The 24,648-nt window shown below is 38.3% G+C and overlaps 2 protein-coding genes across 2 annotated transcripts in view; both read left to right on the top strand.

The window, feature by feature from the left end:
* The window catches only part of LOC140137182 (uncharacterized), a 61,059-nt gene extending 60,496 nt beyond the window's left edge, over positions 1–563 (top strand). Inside the window, exon 24 of the mRNA XM_072158834.1 lies at positions 546–563. Coding sequence (XP_072014935.1) covers positions 546–563 — 18 coding nt within the window. The remainder of the gene's footprint in view (positions 1–545) is intronic.
* The window catches only part of LOC140137183 (uncharacterized), a 30,894-nt gene continuing 6,292 nt past the window's right edge, over positions 47–24,648 (top strand). The window contains exons 1-9 of the mRNA XM_072158835.1: positions 47–80; positions 882–1,235; positions 1,931–1,963; positions 4,187–4,540; positions 7,470–7,508; positions 8,669–9,064; positions 9,796–9,831; positions 11,918–12,286; positions 24,540–24,605. Coding sequence (XP_072014936.1) covers positions 912–1,235; positions 1,931–1,963; positions 4,187–4,540; positions 7,470–7,508; positions 8,669–9,064; positions 9,796–9,831; positions 11,918–12,286; positions 24,540–24,605 — 1,617 coding nt within the window. The 5' untranslated portion in view covers positions 47–80; positions 882–911. The remainder of the gene's footprint in view (positions 81–881; positions 1,236–1,930; positions 1,964–4,186; positions 4,541–7,469; positions 7,509–8,668; positions 9,065–9,795; positions 9,832–11,917; positions 12,287–24,539; positions 24,606–24,648) is intronic.

A 24,648-nucleotide genomic window follows, 5' to 3' on the forward strand; every position in this document is an offset into this window, starting at 1 on the left:
TTAACTCAGGGTTAAATGAAGTAATTAATTCCTAATCATTTTTTTCAGGTTGCTGAAAAGAGAAGATTGACCCTGAAGAGGTAAGAATAATTGGAAGGCTTGTGGTGGAATATTTCCAGTTGAAAATAACACAGAATCAAAAATTTAAAAAATTTCTATAAATCGCAAATATGTGCATTTTACATCAATATAATTACTCGATATGTGTATATTAGTTGGTATGTGTTGGCGGCAAATGCAGATGATTTTTGGAATGCGGATGGTTTATGGAATGATGTGGAACCTTAGTGGTCAGTGACAATTTGTGAAGTGTGCCGAGGCTTGTAGATCAACGTCTAGGCGTTGTGCCTGTGCGTAGCACACTATAAATCACTGTACTTTTTTTTCTTCTGTTTTTATGAAACTTCACATTTCAACCATGGATGTTACTTCAAATGGGGGACCATCCCCATTTAGCTGAGATGTGCAATTGACTGCAAACAGTGCATCCTCTATAATTGTCCCCAGTTAATCCCTAAATTTTTTGTATTATTTGTGTAAAACAGGTCAACATCCTCGGTTAGATGCAGAAAATCAGAAAAAACATGTCTGTGTTTGGATTTAAGCATCAGTTTGCTGGCAAATAATTATGTTTAAGGGTGTTTGTGTGTAGGGTTATTTATATTTGTGTGCTTTCTGAGAAGACCACAAAATTGGTTTAAGAGATACCAGTATAGGCTTGGATTAAAAAAAATACTTAATATTATTATATGCTTCTATCTTGTCTCTGTTGGCTATGATCATTCTGCTGTTCTGGCTGTTGTTTTACCAAATTAATTTTTGTTAAAATAATTTTTTTTTCCTAAATTTCATATATGTTTTTCCATCTGTCCCACAAATAGGTCAAGACACGTACACTGATTGTGCAACACATGTACAACTACGACAAATTGGCCCTGTATAACTATTTCAAACAATACGGAACAATACAAAAAACCCAAATTATCGGTGATATTGCCAAGATCACATTTACATCAATTGACGAGGTCGAACGGGCATTCCAAAGCGGTATGTGGTATTACGATGGAGTATCAAGAAGGCACAATATAAGTGGTGGTGGTTTTGTGACTGTGAGAATAGAGAAGATTAGAGCAGCTAGTGAACATGGAACTGGTAGGGGCTCATTTGAGACTAGTGGTCAACAGTCTGCACCTGGTGAAGAATTGAGTTCAAATCGCAATGTTGCAATAAGTTCGGTAAGTAACTACTATGGCATTGGTTACGTGCAGTGCTCTTTATAACAAAGCTCTTTTAATATGTAGCAAAAGTTTGTTGGGGGAGCCCCCTGCCAAATGAGTTTCCAAATTTTGAGTTGTATTGCTCCTGCGAGCAGTGAGAAGCATAAATGTGTCTGTCCATATCAAAATGATGCACTTGTCGGCTGCTACACGTGTCTCATTTCACATAATAGCTAGGAATAAATACCAGACACATCTAAGGTGGAGGTCACTTCAAATCATCCTCAAGTCACATGGTTTAGGAATACAGAGAACATTCCTTAACTTGCCATGTGACTTGGGGATGATTTGAAGTGACCGCCACTAGAGATGAGTCTAGTATTTGTTTCTAGCTATTATGTGAAATAAGACACATGTAGCAGCCGACAAGTGCATCGTTTTGATATGGATGTACACAAATGTGTATAGCAAATCCCCATAGAATAGTACATACAACTTCTGGTGTGGTTACCACAATTCACCACATTTCTGTTCACACCGTCTAAATGAAGCATTTCTTTGGGGTTACATTTTACTGGGGTAATTAGGAAAATATGTATACCAAAATCTCAGTTTTGATGAAGAAAAATGGGGGATGATGGTGTCAACCTGGACACACCCTTTTAAGTCGGAGTTAAATGAACAATTAATTCCCAATTATTTTTTATTTTCAGGTTGCTGAAAAAGAGGAGATTGATGCTGATGAGGTGAGATTAATTGAAGACTTGTGGTAGAATATTTCCAGTGGCATAATAATGTGGAGTTTTTATATTTTTCTACAAATCACCAAGATGTACATTTTGCATCAAAATATGTCACGAGGTCTCAACATCCCACGCATTTCGGATGTATATCGCCAAGCTCATTGTGCCTCATACAGTAGATCAAGATGCAAAGCTGATTAAATAACAAATCTAGTTCTGGACCTTAAGCTCCAACGTGAATCCTCCCGGGTTCGTAAAATTTCCATCACAAAGAATGCAAAAACATCCATTCCCTGGCTATAAGAAACCCCGAAATTACCATATGGGGTAAAATCAAACCTCAGGTTAAACAAAATCTGAAGGTTGAAACTGATAACCATTGGAAATCTGTTGTTGAGCCCCTCTTGAGCCAGGGGGATATCCCTAAGCTGTTGGAAAAATGTGAAACCGATTTAACCTGGAAATCTTTGATATATTCTTTACCCAAAGGTGTGTTAAAGTTCGCTATTAACGCCTCCATGGATACCCAACCTTCCTTTACGAATTTAAAACGCTGGGGCAAACAACTTTTTGACACTTATCCTCTCTGTAAGGGTAAAGGTACCTTATTGCACATACTCAATAATTGCCAAAATATGCTTGATCAGTACTTATGGAGACATAATAATGTTATTCGTATATTTCTATCCACATTCAAAGAGGCTGAATCGTTTAAGTGTGGCAATCTACAAGTCTATGCCGACATTTAAAATAATACTATCGGTGGAGGTACAATACCGCCCAACATAATTGCCACATCCCAAAAACCTGACATTGTTTTGTTTTGGCCTACAGACAAGCGAGTCATTCTGTTTGAATTGTCGGTGCCATTTGAGCCGAACATAGGTAAAGCCATTTCTATCAAACATGATCGGTACGCTTCCCTTGTTTCCGACATTACCGAAGCCGGGTATGATTGCTCGTTACTTGCCATCGAAGTCGGCTCTAGAGGCTTGATCGACACCGACAACAAAAATAGGCTGACTCGTTTGTCAAAACAACTTAACACCCCAAAAAAATTCAAGGTATTGAAAGACCAATTACCAAGTCTGTTCTCATGTCATCTTACTCAATCTTCAACTCTAGACATGAGCCAAAGTGGAATGTCCAAGAAGTCATATAACTGTTTTCTCACCGCCATGATGTATTTCCTCATTGTTTATGTGTATATTTGCTGTTTGTAATTGTGTTTACCCTTGCCTGAGATCGGTATGGATCTCAGTTGATCTTGGGGTTATATGTTCTTCTTTTGGTTAATAAAGATGATTAAATAAAAAAAATGGTATAATAAACCCAAAGGCCTGTATGCACAAAACAAGTTAAACCAGGTCTAACTTTAAACCTGGTCTAAACAATGAGGTACAACAAAGAGTACCCATGCTTTTTTGTCACTTTGGAATGCAAAATAGTTACCTCTGGATTATTTCGCTATGCGCCGAGGAGGTAATCCGTTTGTTTACTATTTTGCACTCCATGATTCCAAACAAACATGGCGAAGTTGGTTCTCTTTGTTTTACCTCATTGTTTAGACCGGGTCTAAAGTTAGACCTGGTCTAACGTTAACTTCTTTTGTGCCTACGAACCAAAAGGTTCTGGTTTAAGCATACTCATAGTGCTGCATAATGGTGAATCATAGCAAAAAAATGGTTAAATTTTTGTGAAAAGTGTGAAATTGGGCTCAGATGTAGTATTCAGTCTGGTGAACAATTCAATATGACCTCTATGGCGGCCATATTGGACAATATTTTTGGCCCTCCCACTAGAATTGTTCACCATACTGAATACTACATCTGAGCCAAATTTCACACTTTTCACAAATAATTAACAATGGTTTCACCATTCTGCAGTACTATCGGGGTAACTCAGTGCAGGAAAATTCCACTAAGACAGAAAGGAGATATTATAATATTGATTATTTTTCAAATCCCAACCTGAGCCGGGATCTCTCAAACCAAGTTTGTGGTATTTTCAGCATGCACACAAACACAAATAATCCTATGCTCCACACAGAAAAACAAAGCACCACCCCCCCCCCCCCTTCTCACACACTGCCATTTCACTGGAAATAACCAACAAATATGTTGGCTATGTTACTGTTGTTGTTTTACCAAATTAATTTTGCATGCCCCCTAAAATCTTTTTCCTAAATTTCATAATTGTATGTTTTTCCATTTGTCCCACAAATAGGTGACGACACGTACACTGATTGTGCAACACATGTACAACTTTGACAGATTGGCCCTGTTCAACTATTTCAAACAATACGGAACAATACAACAAACCCAAATTATCGGTGATATTGCCAAGATCACATTCACATCAATTGATGAAGCCGAACGGGCATTCCAAAATGGTATCGGCGATGGAGTATCAAGAAGGCACAATATAAGAGGTGGTGGTTTTGTGACTGTGAGGATAGAGAAGATTAGAGCAGCCAGTGAACATGGAGCTGGTAGGGGCTCATTTGAGACCAGTGGGGATGGTCAACAGTCTGCACCTAGTGAACAATTGAGTTCCAATCGCAATGTTGCAACCAGTTCGGTAAGTAACTACTGTGGCATTGGCTATGTGCAGTGCTCTTTGTAACAAAGCTCTTTTTATATGTAGCAAAAGTTTGTGGGGAGACCCCCTGCCTTGTTATCTGAAATTTCCAGGTCTGCTACAAATCATACTCCTCAAGACATAGAGGTGTGTGATTCAAATTGCACTCTTGGCGATGGTTACAAGTGCTGTGGTGACTTGAAGAATGAACAATTATGAATATTGTAGTGGTTCTGATTGTGCTGGCATCCACTACTCAAAATATTGGAACTACCTGTTGTCTATCACATGTTTCTGTTCTGCTTCTGGTTGTATACTGCCTAACACCACTGAAAGGGGTCAAACAAGCAGGTGATGCAATACTGCTGTTCTTAGTTGCTGGTTGCTTTTGTTTCTTGTATTACTGTGATACTGCTTCCTTGAATTTCTTGTCTGGGATTGATGTTACGGGTAGTGTGTTCTAATCTACCATGGTGCCTGGCATGAAAGAGACAGAGGACTTCAAACAGTTCTTTGATGTTGATATTTGAATAAATAAATAAATATGTGTTGATGAGCATTGGTGTGGGTGCATGATGTTTCCCATTGGAATAATGAGGTGACCTATTAAGCCTGGGATGGAAGATGATGACTCTTCACTGTTGGTAACCCACGCTTTAGAAAGGGTGGGTTTGAGAGGTCCACAAAATGCTTAAAACGGTGGGTTTGAAAAATTTCTGGTTAAAATGTGTGTCCAAATATAAAGGGTGGTCACTGATAAAAAAAAGGGTGGGTTTAGAAGTCAACAATTGCAATCTCAAAGCTTACTGTAATTTCTGATTGAATGACACTAAATGAAACACAAAAAACATTAAAATCCCATTCTGTAGTGTTTGGTCATCTAAAACTTCAATATGTTATTCTCTTTGGATGTAAATCTGCACCTCCTGGACCACCATAACCACTTATCTATGATTAGTAAGTAGTAACCACGCTTAAAAAGGGTGGGTTTCGGAGTTTTGGTATAAAGGGTATAAAATAAAAAGGGTGGGTTTGAAATAAAAAGGGTGGGTTTGTTTCACCACTGCCAACTATGACTCTTATAGCTTTCCTACGAAACTCCAACAGTTACCAATCTACAATCAAGGAATTTAATGTTGGGACACTCTGGCATAATAACTGTAAATCGCCGCCCCTCTTCCCCATTTCAATGTTGATGAAAACAATTTTGACATGGGCTCTCTAGTCTCCCAACATTGGAATGGGGGAGGGAAAGGGGAAGGTTTATACTTCTCATCAAACATAGTTATACTAATTTCAGTGAACTCTAAGAGCAGCCATGAAGAGTTCCAACATATTGTCAAAGTGCCAACCATATTTTTCTTTGATTGTAGGTTTTCTTTCATTGATGTAACAATGCCCATTCTTTCATAATCTCTACATACAAATCTTGCACTTTTATTTTGCACTGCTTACAACTTCTGTGTGAGTTCTTGAGTATGTGGGACCCAGATGGGGCAACAATTCTCCATACATGGTTTTACGAGAAATTTACTTTTGAGCATGAGTACAGATTTTTTTATGAACCCCAGAGTTCTCTTTGCCTTTGATACCATACTGTTGATGTGGGAGTTCCAGGTTAATTTTGATGTAAATGTAACTCCTAAGTAAGGGTTCTCATCTCCATCAAAACTGTTTTGAGATATTAAGAAAAAACTTAATATTTTGAAAAGTTTTATAGACAGAATGTTTTCATCTTCAGGCCATAGGGGACCTTCAATACATGAACATGCAATATTACATACCTTCGAAATTGTATATGATGTTTCCATGGCAACGGTACAGGTCTTAATACGAACTGGAGTTGGGCCCTTCTTCCACTAATATACTGCAAGTATCAGTTCCGTAAGCAGATGTGTTATAAATAGCTACATAAATCCATTAATTGCACAAATAGAAGCATGTAATATGTTAGCAAGAAAGTTTATTGTAGTGAAAAGCAGATTTCATGGATGAACAAAGTTCCTCTTTAACCCAATATTTGTGGAAGAAGCACCCATCTCCATGGAGTTGGGCCTTTCTTCCATGAAAACCATGATTAAGTGTACATGGAAGACTATTTAGGCTCATCTTTCACACACAAAGAAGAACAGAAAAAAATGGAGTTGGGCCCTTCTTCCACTCAGGTATTCATATGTCTAGCCAAAATTGCGTTGTTAGGGAATATTTGTAATTTGATGTGTTGCAAGTATGAGTGATTTTTGGCATTGAATTTTGTCTGCCATTTTGTTTGCCAGCTAGAGATAGCATCCAAATCTGCTCGTGATTTACCAGTATCCTTAGGACCAGTAATCTTATGCAATGTTTACACTTGATGTTAAGTTTTGAGGCAGGTCATTTATAAATATCCAATAGGCCAGTCACTGTCCACTGGGGGACACTGGATTTGAAACCCACCCATTCCGAGTATTTGTGTCAAAGTCTAGTAGCCACAGATGTCTAGCCACTAGTCTAGTTTTTTGTTATGATATTAATTAACGCCAAAAGAGGAATACCGAAACCAAAAGTAAAAATAACTAAATAAATCCAATAAATTAATTTCTTTGCAATATAATTTACTTCTTATTTTCAAATACGACAACTCAATTGATACAGTTTAAAATGCATACTCGCAAATAAAGAGGTGTTGACGACCGGCCAGCATGCACTCAACTGACCCAACAAGGGTGGGTCAGTCCTTGCCATGCTGGTCTAATCGTCAATGTGCCAACTCATAATGACTACAATGGTTAGGCTAATGACGTCATGGAGCTGCCATCCGATATTAAAATAGAATGAGCCGATTGCCAAGCACAAACATTCCAAAACAGCTTGCAAAATATCAATGTTGACTGAAAAAGTAAATTCCCCAAAAATGTGTTTCATTTATTTATTTGTGTATTTTTTGCAGCTTGCAAAGACATATAGTGGTGGTAATGACCCTGAAGAGGTAAGAAAACTTGCTCCCCATTCCCAAAAGTAGTTTTATTTTGATGATGACTCCACTGCCACTGTCATTCCAGCAGGTAGTGGCAAGGAGTACCACAATAATGTTTGTGTGTATGTTACTCCACATGTTTTATGCATACTTGTTTGCCACCAAATGTGGACACACACTAAACTCTGCACCTTCAAAGGGGGCCACATGCCAAAGCAATGATGGTCCGCAGTTCCTTTCATGTGCAATAGACTAGAAACACTGTAAAAATGCATTTGATGCAAAGTTCCCAGAATATTTTCACAAGGTGAAATATGGACTGTGAGGAAACGTTCATATTTCACAGATAATTATGAAAATATTCTTTGCATTGAACTAACAAAAATATAATATTTGTGACTCCTCGCCACAACTGAGCCCGGATGTCGCCAGTGCCACTATTGAGATATGCTCCATCGAACTTAACAAGAAACAATAGGAAACAAAGGATTTATTGACTGTTTTATTGATTTTTCACTACTTAAATGTCAAGTACTATAGACATGATATACATCATTTTAAAGCTAATTTAAAGCAGAATATTTTGGTTGAATATCTCAAAAATGATGATTGGCGACTTCCGGGCTCAGTTGTGACGAGGAGTCACATTTGTTTTATATAAATTCTTCTTCTACTAAATTTAAAATATCTAAACTATAATTACAAAGAAGCAACACCCACACCTGTAAGTGGCAAGTCAGGGTGGTCACTGTAGGAGAAACTTAATGCTATGTTATTATTGTTGTTAGTTGTTGTTGCTCTTATTACACCAACTTTATCAGTTACAACCAGCTGAAAATATATGAATCAACCACCTGAAAATGTGTGTACAGTCATATAGGAAAGGATGATCCTGTTTTGCCTGTAAGGCGACGAAAAAAGAAAATTTTAGGAACAAATAATTTTTTGGTATTTTCCCAAATCGGAAAATATTTACAGATTTTGGTGATTTTTGGGTCATTTAAAAAAAAAAAAAGCCTGACCGACCGCTACTTGCAAGGTCCGCCCGCCCGTAGAACAGGGGTTTTTTTTGTCGTCTAATAAGGATCTTTTTTTTGATGTGACCAGTACGTTATCGTAAATTTCAAATCTTAGTTTCATTTGTTCTTTTTTCCATTTTCCCCCACAAATAGGAAGTGAAGCAACGCACACTGGTTGTGCTGCACATGCTGTCCTTCCACGAAGAGGACATAACCACCCATTTCGGGCAATATGGAACAATACAGAATTTCACGATACTTAATGAAGGAACACCAAAACAAGTTGCTAAGATAACATACAGTGCTAGGGAAGAGGCCCAACGAGCATTACAAGGTGGTAGGCCTAACTCATCTCGTGATGGGGGTGTGTCACGCAGGCATGATATAGGACATGATTTTGTTATTGTGAGATTGGATGTGAAGCCTAAATGGGTAGCTACTAGTGGTGAACAGGGTTCTGGCAGTGGCTTGCTCCAGACCAGTATGTGTGATCACCAATCTACACCTGATGGAGTTTTGAGTTCCAACAGCAACGTTCCAACAAGTATTGTAAGTATATTATAGACACTATACAACTACCGTATTCATTCCAAAAAGCGCCCATACCTCAATAAGTGCCCACTCCTCAATAAGTGCCCACTCAGGGTAAAGGGTACCATTAATGTTGAAGTGACTGATAGACGTTGATACAGTGAAATAGCTTGAGGATTTGATGTCCTGTGTAAACTTGCAATACATTTACTGCATCAGAAAGCTACTAGAACATCTCGGGCCCTATTATAACGTAGGTAAATTTGTCTCTAATAAACAGCCCTTACGAAAAAATTAGGTAAACCAGGTACAAAATGACTTTGTAAAACGCCCAGGGCGCTTATTGGAATGAACATGTTCATTTAGGTACCAGTGGGCTATATCGAAGCCAAAATGACTTTTTGGTTATTTTTTGTTTCTAAACTGTTTACCCTGCAAAATTAAGTATGAGCCATCTATAGCCCACTCCTAATTTAGGGGAAGTGTAGATATTAAATGGAATAGCCCATTTTGTGTTCAGTTTCATCCGTCTGGCTGTGGAAACAACATCTGTGACTACTTTTGTCAGTTAGTTCAGACCTGTGAACAAGAGTTAATTTATTTTAAAGCTGTAGGCCATAAAGGCACAAAAATACTCTGTTTGCACCAAATACTATGTCATTGGGTGGCGCTTGTAGCGCAACGGACACACGTAACATGCATCAAAAACTGACTAATAAGATTAATCCATATTGTATTTATTTTTTCAGAGTGCAAAGAAAGAAGGTGGTACTGATCCTGAAGAGGTGAGATAACATGTAATGAGTAATGTTTATGACTCCACCCTGCAAAAAATCAGGCCCGTAGCTAGGGGGTGCAGTGGCAGGGAGTGCGATGCCCCCCAAATTTCCAAAAGTATATTAAAAGTCCAAAAATTTAAGAATTTGCGAGCGTAGGGAGCCAAAAATTTGATTTTTTTTTAAAGCTTTTTGGTCAAAAAAGGTCTAAATTTGGGGAAGAATTGTCCCCCCTTGCAATAAAAATGTCAACAAAACAGGGTCAATTCCTGGTGACAAAACAGAATTGTCCCCCCTTGGAAAAAATCCTGGCTACGGGCCTGAGCACAATAATGATTTGTGTACATGTTTCCTGCCATAAACACCAACAAACCTAAAACATGAGAAGTCTGTGTGTAGCAGCGGAGGCACAGGAACCATGGTTGGCGGTATAGGACATACCACAGTAACATAGTATACAGATTTATTGGTCATGAGAGGCTTTGGTTAGCAGGACAGACTTAGTACCAGGGTTCACAGTTTGCTCTCAAATAACCGGGTCCACTTTTTTATGCTGGACCCATTCAGATCCCATTTAGTTGAAATTTGCGGGTCCCAAATTGATTTTTGTGGGTCCAAATTGTACTTATGTACGAAACTTCAGAAACACCCGGAAATGTATTTTCAGTACTGGCGCAAACAATAAATATTTAAGTATGCTGAATTCGGCACCCAAAACTTCGAGTCGAGTCAAATTATTACTGGGTAAAATATGACTTGCCGCGATCGGCCGACTTTCTCATAAAGAACTACAATTACTACCTAATAACATGCACTACTTTAATCATCTAGTTATTTGGTTATTTTGTTATATTTGCTCGGTTGAAATATACAACTACCATAAAAGCGTGTTTTCGCGATGTCACCAGGAATTGACCCTGTTTTGTTGACATTTTTATTGTAACATAATATTTGCACGATCCGAAAAAAATCGAAAGTCAACCTCTTCCACAGTTCCCCTCGTATCGATGATCAAATATCTGTGCATGAAATAGCGATGAGGTGTGTATCATGTTGCAGCGATTTTTGTAATTGTATGTAATTTATGAATGAAAAGTGAGCCGATTGAGCTGGGTTATCACACAATGACAATCTATGATGATATTTTCCTTTTCATTGGATGGGATTTTTTCCGGGTCCAAGCACAGCTTGCTGGACCCATTCAGGTTACATAATCTTACTTTTTCCGGGTCCAGTGAGTTCAAAAAGCGTCCTGGACGCGAAAACGCGATAAACTGTGAACCCTGCTGAGTACATAAATTCTTCCCTGCCATTTGGCATTACCTGTTGTTGATTTGCAATTTTGAAGTATTGGAAAGTGTCACAAAATGTGGACCAATGTGACATTTAACCCCCTGAGCACTACCTGCCAATCTAACATTGCCTCTGATTGGTCAATTACATGATATTTTTATTCTAATCACCAATCAGAAAGGAGTTTTGCAAATAATTTACCCCCATTGTGTTTTGCGTGGTGACATTATTCTAACAATGTTGCTGATTGGTCCAATTGATAATGAAAACTCCTTTTTTGACCAATAGGCAGGTAGTTCTCATTGAGTTAAATCTGCAAAGTGTTCAACATGTATTATGTGCTAATTTCAAAATTTAGTATGGGCTCATAAAAATTGACAAACGTTAGTAGAGCTAAATATTGTCTTGGGTGATGAAAAAAACTCCTGTTTTACAGGCGGACTGACTTTTCAGATAGGGTCGGTCGGTCAGCACTATTTTATGCTAAAATTACCCGAAAATATCAATAAAATTAAAAATCTAGCAAAAATTTGATGATTTTTTTGCAAACATATTTTGAAAATGTTCTGAATTTTTTTCAAAAGTTTTTTAGTCAAAATCAATCAATTTTGGCCAATAAATGACTGCTTTTATATGATAGTAGTAAAATTGAAAAAACTCCCAAAATCCAAAATTTGGGTTTATGAAACATTTTTTTAGTGTTGTTGTTGTTTTTTCGTCACCTTAGGCCTATTTCTAACTCTGAAAATGACCCTTGAACATGTTGGCTTATCTCTATTTCTGTTTAACATTTTTCTTTTAGGGTACAAAACGCACAGTGATCGTGCTACACATATTCGCCTTCACAAAACATGACATCAGAGACTATTTTGCAAAATATGGACTGATACAGAATTTCAACATTTTCAATGAAGGAACTGCAAAACAAATTGCCAAGATAACATATGCGACAATTGACGAGGCAACACGGGCATTCCAAGATGGTAATCCATCACACGATGGAATATCACGAAAGCACATTATAAGAGAGCATTTTGTGATTGTGAGAATGGAGAAGAAGCTTAACAGAGCAGTTAGTGGCAGTGAACAGGGAACTGGTAGTGGCTCACTGGAGGCCAGCAAGGGTGATCAACAATCCACTCCTATGGAAGCTTTGAGTTCCGATCGCAATGTAAGTAGAAGTTCTGTAAGTATTAATTTAAGGTGTTTGTATTAACCCTATGAGAAATACCTGCCTTCTTCTTCTTCCTGTGTAAGTGCAGACTTCAAAAGAAGATAATCGCACTGCAGAGTGTTGTGCTTTCCGCATCCAAGATTATATTGCAGACAGCAAAGTTCAGTGCAAAATATTTACAGTGATGTAGTGCATTAAAAATACTATAGATGACTGCTGGTTACTTGGCATCCCCCCTTAATGCCAGTCTGAAGGCATCAAGCGATGGGTATTCAGCAGGATCTATCCTCAGCAGGTTCCAATCCCGGCTGGATCTTGGGAAGAAGGAGGAAGCAAATTGGTTGGAGTTGCAGTGACCAATCCAGAATCTGGAGCTATGACCTCTGGTGCGGGATTTCGCCTCGTTCAGGTACTCTCTCCATCTGATGTCAACCAAGTTGTAGCAGATGCGATACAGCATGGACATTCTGCTTTGGTGTCGTCTGCTTTCCAGAGTTGGCCATTGGAGGTCTTTTAGTAGGCCAGTCACGCTTGTCCTACGGTCATATTTCCCCATAACATAACATGCTCCACAGCGCTGTACCTGCTCAACCTTCTTTGTGTTCCGTTGAGTGTGTGGGTCTCAATCCACTGCGGCGTATTCTGCTATTGGGCAAACATAAGTCATGTAGGTGGCTTCTTTGATTGTTCTGCTGCAGTGGTGGAAATTGCGTCCCAGGAAAGCACAGGTTGAGTTTGCTTTCTTTGTGATGGCGTCAATGTGGTCGTTAAAGTTGAGCTTGGAGTCCACATGCAGGCCCAGGTACTTGGCTGACGAGACAGTCTCCAGGATTTCACCATGGATGATGTAAGGTGTGCAGATTGGTTTGCATTTATTTGTGATTCTTACAACCTGGCATTTGGATGGATGGAATTCCATGAGGCAGGTACGTTCCTGCTGTGCATTCAAGTCATCTTGAAGAAGTGAGGAGTCTGAAGCAGATGTTATTCGCTTGTACAGCACACAGTCGTCTGCGAAGAGACGGGCTTCTGAACTCTTGACACAACTTGGCAGGTCATTAATAAAGATGAGAAAGAGCAGTGGTCCCAGCACACTGCCTTGAGGGACGCCAGATGTGACTCTCACCTCGTTGCTAACTTGCCCATCTATAACTACCTGCTGAGTACGATTGGTTAAGAAGTCACTCATCCATTTCAGGATGGTACTATTCACGCCATAGTGTTCGGCCTTATGCAGGAGGAGTCTATGGGAGACCTTGTCAAATGCTTTGGCGAAGTCTAGAAGGACGAGGTCAGTCTGGCTCTTCTCATCGAGAGACTTCGCCAAGTCTGGTGAGTATCAGCTGAGTATCGCAAAATCTCCTCTTCCTGAAGCCATGCTGCGAGTCGGTTAATATGTTGTTCTCGGAGAGGTGGTTAATAATTGCGCAGTGTACAATGTGCTCGCATAACTTGCATAAGATACATGTAAGAGAACTACCAAGGCTTTCTTCCACGCAGTTGGTATGGTGCCCTGGATTAGGGAAGCCTGGAATAGCAGTGTGATGGCAGGCGCTATCTCTTCTGCTGTTTCGTTTAGCAGTCTGGCTGGGACTCCATCAGGACCGGTTGCTTTGTGTGGCTTCAGGTTCCGAAGTAGTTTGATGACGCCAGCACAGTTAACTTGGATGTTAGGCAGCGGAGGATATCCTAAGTCAGGAAGATGGGTTGCTTGGTCGTTTGTGAAGACAGAGGCAAACTGGCGATTTAATATGTTGGCCTTGGTCGCCTATTGGTCAAAAAAAGTTTTCATTATCAAATGGACCAATCAGCAACACTGTTAGAATAATTTCACCATGCAAAAAAATTGGGGTGAATTATTTGCAAAACTCCATTCTTGATTGGTGATTGAAGTGAGGATATCACGCAATCAACCAATCAGAGGCAATGTTAGATCGGCAGGTAGTGCTAAGGGGGTTAATATTACACAGGTTGGGATTGGTGTATTTATGTATAATTATTGTATAAATCGGCTGTATAGTGCATTCATCTGTTATTTTTGCACATGTTGAGACTCTCATGACTAGTCTACCGGACAAGACAACTAAATAATCCAAGACCCTGTGTACACCTGTCCACACTAGTATTATTTATCATTATATTAATTATTTCATAAACATTTCAAATGATTATTCCTCATAAAAGTTTTGAAATTCACCCAAAGCTTGCATTGTGAATACTTTAATACAATACTCATGCCATGGTGGGGTCGGATGTGCAGGGAAGGAAAGTCCCCAAATATGGGTTGTGTCTAGGAAGTGTTAATGCATATTTCTATCCGAATACAGGACACTTCGCCCACAATGCACTTCGCCTACACGCAATTTCGCCTACACGCCATTTAAGCCTCGTGCCATCTCGCCCCTAATTAGCTATAGCGGCAATGCAACGCATAATGGCATTGTGGCCCGACATTATGGATGTATACGATCGATGCGCACAGGATGTGTGTGTATTCAGACCGTACTGTCAATGACGCATTCATTAAATCACCCCCATTGAATGGACGAGAATTAGCCTGGTAACCACATTCTGGTGTAGTCTTGAGAATAGCCCGGTGTCAATAGGTGATGATTGTTTTTAATGATCGTGCTGTGGTGATATGAAGCTTGAAGTTGAGAAGTAGGCCTATAGTTGTATTTCCCCCTCACATAATTTAGCTATAGCGGCAATTAGAATAGTAGCTCAGTATTGCGTTTTCGAAATAAGGAAAGTATCCCTAGTGCATCATCATTTTTATTAGGCCTACGTTTCCTATGGTACAGTTTTTAGTCTTTTGGACTTTTGCATGTTTTTTAATTCTTTATTTGGTAATTTGTAATATTCATCTTTTATATTTCGTAGTTGTTTTTTTGTTTGTTTTGTTGTTGTTGTTTTTGTAATTGGCTTTGTTGTTGTTCTTGGTTCTTGCTAGAATTTGTTATGTTGTTTAATGTTTATTTGTTTTTCTTCGTTTGGATTTATTAAAGCTTTGTCTGAGTGGATTTTTGGTTGTATTTTCAATTTAGTTTTTTCCTTTAATTAGTGTACTGTTGTTCATGCTTTTCTTTGTTTGGTAAATTAATTTCTTTGTTTGGGATAGGCCTGTGGCTTTTTACTTGGTTTTGTTAAGTTTCTAGTTCTATTTTGGCTCGGTTTGGTTTGGTTATCCTTTTCTTTATTTTGTACTGTAACCTACTATAATTATACTAATTTGGTACAATCGTATTGTTTTTTGTATATTATGGGTTTTTGTTTGTTTTATTTTGTCTGTATCAATTAATGTTATGTCTGTCTGTATTTTGTACTGTTTCCTTTTGATTTTGTTTATTTGGTATTGTTTTCTGACATGTTCGGGGATGAGGGTTTTTTTTTTTTTTTTTTTTTTTTTTTTTTTTTTTTTTTTTTTTTTTTTTTTTTTTTTCTTTTTTTTTTTTTTTTTTTTTTTTTTTTTTTTTATGCTTTTCTTTGGTCTTGCTTTCTTTTGGATTTAGGCCTTTTTGTTCTATTTTTATGTTTGTTTTCTACTTTTTGTTATGTGTTATGTTATTGTTTTGTTTAATGTGGTTCTACTTTTTGAAAATATTTTTAGTCACAATTTTGTTTTACTTTTATTCTCCTCTTGTATTTGGTCTGATTTTATGTTTTACTGCGTATGTTCTTAACTTCTTATTATTATATTATTATTTAATAAGCAACAACAAAAAAAGGGAATCTCGGACAAGGAGGGCCCGTAAAAACAAAGAATAGATACCTTAGGGCTAATGGATAAGAAAAGATATCTTAGTTGGCCCGTATAATAAAGCAAAGAAAAGATTTTCTTTAGTTTTCTACGGGCCCCTGCGGTCCCTTTTCTTTGCTTTACAGGCTCGTAGTAAAGTATCTTTTCTTTACTTTTTACGGGCCCCTAGGACCCCGACCGGGGTAACGCACCCTTTAACCCCCCTTATCGGCGGCACTGTATCTTTCTTGACTGGCGAGAACTACTCTTTGACCGTTCCTCATCAGGGATATCCCTTTTAACAAAGGAGCACCTGCGCATATGATGTAGCATAAACACCGTCATCATGATCTGACTCGTTATGGCTTCGGCTTCAAGTATTTAGCATGTATCCTATATATATCTATTTATTTGATTCAAATGCAAGTAAGGCTTTAGGTATTTTAGTCTCAGCTCAAACCAAAAAATTTATGTATATTTACATGACCATTGACAATACAATAACGTATCAAAGGGGAAAAAAGAATTAGGCCTATAGGCCTCAAGAAAGAACAGGATTGAATAAAGAAAAATTAAGGACATAAGGAAAGAAAGACTTTGGCCTAAATATGCCTGAAGGAGGAAACCGGGTTTAACAATCTAATACGGTATTCGTTTATAGTTTGAACCATGTGATTACCGACGGAGTACAAAACAAGCATAATTGGACGGGAAAGAGAAAAAATGATTATAATGGGTGTACTGTAATGACATGTGAAAGACTAAGCTAAAACTAAAAGACCTACGCATTTACAGCTGCAAGTATTACGTTTCTCTACGCAACATGTATATAGATGGTCGTCTCATGATGGAACGGCCTTTTGATGACCAATGCTCAAAGTCTATTCGGGCCTTCCCGAGTCCTTCTTTCTTAAATTTCTTGGTGACAAGCTCAAAGTCGAATCCTTCCCTTATTTCTTAAGTTTCTCCTAGTGTTAATTTAGTGTGCCGGAACTGAACTGTCAAGAGCCGGGGCCAAGAGATAAAACCATATAGTGTAAGCCTTCGATCGTTTTACATAATTACGTTTCAACCCTGATCATGCTGATTTTTTGGCATTGTAATGTTTTAACATGTCCACTGAGTATACATTGGAATCAAATTCATTATGTTTGTAATACATCGGAGCTACCCTGGGAAAAATTTCAAATAAATGGAAACATTTTGTGCAATAAATGTGTTTATTGATGTACGAGCTGTGATTTAATTTGAAACTTCACGTAACTCCTTATTTTCCCCAGATTTGGAAGATGTAGGTTGTTTGGCTTTATATACAGGTATGATTAATTTTAAACTTCATATAACTCGTTATTTTTCCTAGATCCTGTTAACAAGCGCACCGCGTCTTCTAGGTCTATCAAATACCATACGGTACATGATTTAATTTTAAACTTCATATAAATCATTACTTTGCCCCGTATTTTGCCTGTTCATGTGCGCACCGTCTACGAATAGGCCTTCCCTATCTAGGCTTATCAAACACCCAGATTTGGAAGCTATAATTACTCGGATGTCGTTTGCATGATCAGGCTGGGCATACACACAATTAACACTTGTCTAAAATAATTCCTTCCTTGTTTCTATTATTATAATTATTATCTTTCTTTCATTTATCATGTGTATACCTTCTTGTATATTATATATATGCACAACATATTTCTTTACTGATTTTCTAACAAACACCACCGTCAAACAAAAACAAAAAATTCAAATTCGGATTTATGCGCGCAAAAGTAACATTTCCAATTTCCGCTCTTGATTCTTCGAGATGTGTTCGTGAAGGGGTGTGTATGGAGTGTTATGTGGGGGTGTGTATGCGGGAGTGGACGTAGAGAGAACAAATAAACAAACCAAAGTCATTATAGAATTATAGGAGAAAGAAAACAAAACGCAGATTCCAGATTCAGTTTTATGCGCGCAAAAGTAACATTTTCCATTTCCGAGCTCAATTCTTCGAGTAGGGACTATGTGTATTCAATTATGAAGGGGTGTGTGTGTGTGGGGGGGGTGTGCGTTTGTAAATGCCGTCTAATGAGGACCTACATATGGATACACACCGTAAAAGCGAGGACACACCTCCAAGCGAGGGCGTCCTCGTTTTTGAAACTATGCCCAGGATAACGTAAATGATGCAAATATGCATATAAGATAGCATATAAGATAGGTCCCCCATAGCGGGTATAGGACGGGTCTCAGTTGGATAGTAAGTTGCCTGGTGTGTTTGCGTGAGGTCCACGGTGTGTCGATTAAAAGCGGGTGTGTAAGTCCTCGGTTAGATCCTTCTAAAGTCGAGGTCCTCGTTTGAACGTATTTACAAACAGGGGTGTGTGTGTGGGGGGGGGGTGTGGGGGTATGGTTAAAGGTTTAGTATACCTACAGCGTCAAATATCCCATTCCTGCATTAAAAGTACGTGCATGATGATACATTCCAACCCGTGTTGCACTCCAAGAGTAGGCCTGCAAATGTCGGAAACCCCGTTCATCTAAGCTCATCTATATAGGCCTAACAGAAATTCAGCTTCAGTTTCCTCTTGTCTAAAATTAAGTAAAACTCGTAGGAGACCCGGGTCCCTGCTAGTATAATTATATTTAGACTGGTTTAAATCATATATAACTGATTGTCATAGCCGTGTGTGCATTGGAAACTGTTTTTCGGATAATACCGATCTACCCCTCAAGGATCCATCATGGGACCTCTCCAATTCACTGTTTACATCTACCCGATTGGCAGCATTATCCGTAATCATAACCTGATGTACCACATATATGCTGATGACACGCAAGTGTGTACATCTTTTAATCCAAAAATTCCATCCCATTCTCAGCTGGCTGTTGATCGTCTGCAAAACTGCATTCTCGAATTAAGCAACTGGATGAAATCTAATAATAGGGATGACCAATGAACCATCAACTTGATTAGAACACTCCCATAGACATGCAGGGAGCTCAACTGTGCACTGCTTGCACAGACATTTCTAAATCGAGCTCATTCTTTTATTTTTCATAATTTTTCTGTAAAAATTGGAGATGTTAATGCCAATTATGTTTTGTAACTATCCTGCAAATTACAGCATCATAACTTATTTGGTTTTTCTGTAAGTGTGAGTCAAAATTGGTCAATCGCCACAGTGCGCTTAATTGCCAGTGGCCCAGTGCAGCACTGCTCAGAATGGCACAAAATATTCAGATGAAAAAGATCAGGTGAACACCTTGACCTACTGAGCTGTAATTTGGCAGAGTTGTTGTTATTACCTCTATCATACCCTCTGTAAAAAGGAAAAAAACGGACAAGTAGATCTCGAGTTAAAAATTAAATCACCAGCTTCCCTTTGGAATTTCCAAACACCTTTCGAATCATGTTAAATAGACACCTTTCTGAACATAAATGTGAAGTTTCATGCTCATTTGTTGTATTATTCACCTGATCTCAACCCTAAACATTTTCTTATATTTATACCATCTGCACTGACTTGCTGCTATTCACGCACAGGAGCTGTACTTTTAAAATCTGGCGCCTAATCAATAATGAGTCTTTCACTCCATTGTTAAAGTACTGTGCTCTCTGTAGCATATGGAGTGACCAAGCCCTGGATGTGATGGTTTTGTAGCACATGACAGTATTCATTCAAGCCTATCAAGGTCTGTTATTAGCCACTTGCTGAATGGCTGGGTATTATCAGCTATCAAAGAGATACCTTATGCTGCTGCCAATCACAATAGAGGTTAAACATTTTGTTAAAACCCCAGAAGTGATATCAGGATAAAGCTGTGCATGTTGGTACTTGATTGTTTGGATTCCTATGTTGAAAATCCCTTGTAGTACATTAGTATTTTTCTTATGTGTAGTGTATATTGTTGTGGAAAAAAGTTCACCTGGACTTTTGATTTTGTGCCACTTTGGCCATTATGGATGATTTTTGGCAAATATTTTCTAAAAGCATGATTTCAGTGCCTCGGTTTGAAGAAATACTTAATGCTATTGACTAGTAAAGTGCCATTTCATAAGAAACCCCTTTGATACTTTCACAATATGCTTGTTTCATGTTTGCATATATATTAAAATAAAGAAATATAAAAGGGTAAATATATGCTTATACCAATTTTGCTCACATTGCTATATTTAGACTTTGTCAATTTATTTCGTTCAATGACCGGTCAGAATGGGAAACTTTGAAAATTCATAATTGAAAAGTTTTTGACCGATTGTGACCATTTAACCACCAAAATACTTCTGTTGATGAGTTCTTTCCAGAAAACAATCTTTTGTAGCAAAAGGGGCAACATGAAATTATGATGGTCATCCCTACTAATAACTTGAAACTAAACATGGACAAGACCGAGTTCATTGTATTTGGCTCACCACACAATATCAATCTTGTCTCCTCTTCACTTCATCTTATGGTTGGCGATACTGTTATTAAACCTGCCACTTCAGTTCGTAACCTTGGCGTTAAACTTGACTCACCTCTATCCATGAATGACCATGTATCTGGACTCTGCCAAACTCTTAACTTCCAACTTCGCAATATTGCTCGAGTCAGGCGCTTCCTACAGACTCATGCCATCATATCATCCGTGCACTCATATTATCTCGCCTTGACTACGGCAACTCTCTCCTTGCTGGCACCACCAACATCAATTTATCCAAACTGCAGCGTATTCAAAATAGGGCGGTGCGTCTCATCTCTGACCTCAAGCGTCGTGACCACATAACCCCATACATCAAGGACTTACATTGGTTGCCCATCAGGGAGCGTGTCAACTTCAAGATCCTCACCATCATATATCAATGTGTCAATGACATAGCGCCACTCTACAAAAAATGTACCTTCAATCTGGAATTCATTCTTACACCACATCTCGTCATTTACGCTCTTCCATGGATACTACACGGCTCTCCATTCCTCCCACAATCAAATTAGCTGGTGATAACGCCTTCACTTCCTTTGGTCCTCGAATTTGGAACAACCTCCCATGCAACATCAGGGAAGCCCAAACACTGGCCAGCTTCAAAAAGCTTTTAAAAACCCATCTTTTTCCAATTTGATCCATTTCTTGTCATTGCTATTTCTTTCTTTGTTTTCTCTTATTGTAATGCGCCTAGAGCTAAAATTGTATAGGCGCAATATAAATCGATGTATGTATGTATATTTGCAGTCATAAGGTATTTCGGGGGCAAAATTGTGCAATAAATAGGAGTAGGATCCAAAAAAGAGGTCTTTCGAGGGCAGTTGCTAACAAGTGAGGCTTTTCGAGGGAAGACCCCCCCCCCCAAAAAAGAGTTCTTTCTGGGCCATATTCTTTTCCACAAAATGCTCTTGGGAGCTGGCCTTTTCCTTGAAAACAATAAGAAAATGATGGGTCTTTGGATGTGTAGGCCTATAAGGGAGCACGTTAATACTAATAATATTTGACAAAGAATAACCCCAAATTAAAATGTTACCGAAATCGTATTTAATATTAACCAGTTTTGCAAACATTTGCAACTTTTTCTTATTCGTGTGCCTCCGATAGCCCTACGTCATAAGCGCAAAACATGGCCCGTATAATGCTCGGGGTCTTAATCAAACTGAGAGCATACTTGACCCGGGACTTGTAAAGCAATCGATCGTACATCGGTGTGTATGGCATGCGGCCGCCCGCGGGTCCGGCCTGGTCAAGGAAGGTACATCGGTGTATTCTGGCATTTTTGCGTGCTTGGATCACGGTACCATTGATTGAACATAATCACACCCGGCGTTTTCGTGTAAGTGGTAGCTAATATCCGCCGTTAACACGCGGTGCAAAAATGGGGCATAAGTCACTGCACAGCACCCCACAAAATATCTCAAAGCTGCATGCTGCTGGCGTTTGTTTTGCTAGTTGTGCACATTTGTCTTTGAAAAATTTGGCAAATTATGTTTTTTTCCCTTAATTGTTTCATTAGGCTATGTCAAAGAAGATCTTCTCTGATTTAATATCTTTTATAAGACTGCAAGTTTTAAAAGTTTTGGACATCTCAAACTTTATTTTAAATGAGTTTGGGTAAAATGAATGATTCGGTAATAATTAAATAAAAATACACAAAACTCGCTAGCGCTTTTTTTTGGCCATTATTATATAAATTATTAGGCCATACTGGCCATAATTAATTTAACACTAAAAAGTATGAACTTATATGAAGTAAGTAAACATAATTTGTAAAATAAAATAACACATAATATATTAGGGCCTAATTTATTCTTTTGTTCATGAAAACATACCTGTAAAAATAAAATACATAGGCCTAGGATTTAACATAAAAATACATTTATAAGACCTAAATTTCGGACATACTAAATTAATTATTGTTCGTGAAAATATAAGCTAATAATGTAAAAAAGTGATGCCGATGATGGGAAACTTGGAATCAACTTTCATTACCCTTATGATTTTGTATCATAATTCAATGGCTTTCCTTCATCTTCGTGTGCATGGTACGGACTTCCAAGCACAAAACACGTTTTAACACGGCCCGCAATTACAAATTTTTTGTTGCGCACACTACCCGTCCTCCATATCCAACACGCTGGCAAGTAGAGACTTCCGCAAAATCGCCGGGTATGACATGGGTAAATCAATGGCACTGTGACCGTAGCACGCAGCGTATCCAGTATATTCCATTTCCGGGCCATTCCGTGGCAGTTTGGCTGGCGGTGTGCAGACACGCAGGGGACTTGTCAAGCAATCGTCGGCAGCAAATACCCACGGTGTAAAAAGAGGCGAAACGCACAGCACAGGCCCTGCTCGCTGAAAATGGCCAAAAATTTATTTTAAACACTTTATCACGTTATCAAGTTATTAAAAGTAGGCTGAAAGTTTTAGGTATTAAGAAAATTAAGACTGCCATATTTTTCTTTATAATTATCTTTATAAAAACTTTTACACGCAGTTATCAAATTATTAAAAATGCATGTTTAAAAAATGCATACCTATATTAAAATATTTAAAAATATTGTTATAATCACATCAGCACGGTGTGTTAAAAACCGAACATAATCTACACCGGGACGCGGACGGTAGGGGCCTCAATTTATAAAACGCACACACATACCCCCCCCCCCACACACACACGCACAAATTTGTTGAATATTCCCCTGGAATATTCCCGTGCATTCATTGGAACGAATCCTTGACCGTACAGTCTGCTACCAACACAGAAACACACAACCCTTCCGGTCACATCGATCGTCATACATTCACAACCGCCATTGCAATTCATTGCATAGGGGGCGAGATGGCACGTAGGCGAGATGCCGTGTAGGCGAAGTTGCGTGTGGGCGAGGTGTCCTGTTTCCTTCTATCCTATGGTTTCCTTAAGGAGGCTGTGTACTCTCAGACATGCATGTAGTAAAAGTGCAATAACTTTGTAATTATTCGCGGAAGACATATAAAAGTATACATTTTTATGAAGGCATGACATCAATAAATCTTAATATAAATATAGATTTGGGGTAAAAACAACAATTATGAAGAAAATCACAAAAAAGTGAGTTTTTGGCAATATTTGTTAGGTACATCATTACAAAAAACACTCTTTCCAAAATATTTTATTTTGTTTTTAGCTCAATCTTGAGGCTCCATTCCAAAAACGTTTTTTTAAATTGTTTTGATATTGGCCATATTTTTTGAGATATTGACCATATAAGGCATCAAATTGAACTTTTTAAAATTCACAAATGCCTATTTGCACAAAATGATGCCTAAAATCTGAAATAGACCAAAATATAAAAAAATGAGAAAACCGTTTCTTGAGTCGATCATGCTTTTACGATGATCATATTTGCTTACCTATAGATGCTGTATTTATTGAGTTATTGTGTACCTAAATCGTCATTTTACCGAAAAAATGGCCGTTGAAGTTTAAAGTGGTCACATTTTGCACTTTCATCGAATCTCGCAGGAGAATGCGGCAGTTTTTATTTTTCTACCTTACATTACATAAACATCGGGTAAATCCACGGCCCCTTGAGAAGTTTGAGCGAAATCCATTCATAACTTGATATTTAAATCGGGGGAAAGAACTTGAAAAAAACCACATTTTATCAGCTAAAACGGAGCCATTTGACCACTAGGTTTTTGTGCTTCCGTGGTGTTTCCATAAGATGCGCCGGCGCATGCAGATAAGCGTCGGCGTATGCGTAGCGTATTTGTGCGTTAACAAATTGCGTGATACGAACGCGATGCGTTGCGTTGTTGCACGCACGTGTACCCTGCTGGTACAACAAAGATTTTCTTTCCTTTTCAATTTCAAACACGAGTGGAATAGTGAAATAAAATCCTTAAAATATTGCAGTTGGAGTTTACAAATCTGGATTTTCATTCCTTGTATTTATAAAAAACATAACAAAGTACAAACATATCAAAAAAACTCAATTTTGCGAAAGAAACAATGTCTAGAGTACACAGCTGCCTTAAATGGTTCATATTTCCAATTATATATTTCATATGCAGTCTACACCTACAGCTAACAACCCATCTCAAGTGCAGAAAAGTGTGACAAGTCCAGAGGAAGAGCAGGTATGTATTCTGGTCAAAGCAAGACAAAAAGGTCACTACTGAC

The sequence above is a fragment of the Amphiura filiformis genome, chromosome 17, assembly GCF_039555335.1.
Source record: "Amphiura filiformis chromosome 17, Afil_fr2py, whole genome shotgun sequence".
Classification (NCBI taxonomy): domain Eukaryota; kingdom Metazoa; phylum Echinodermata; class Ophiuroidea; order Amphilepidida; family Amphiuridae; genus Amphiura; species Amphiura filiformis.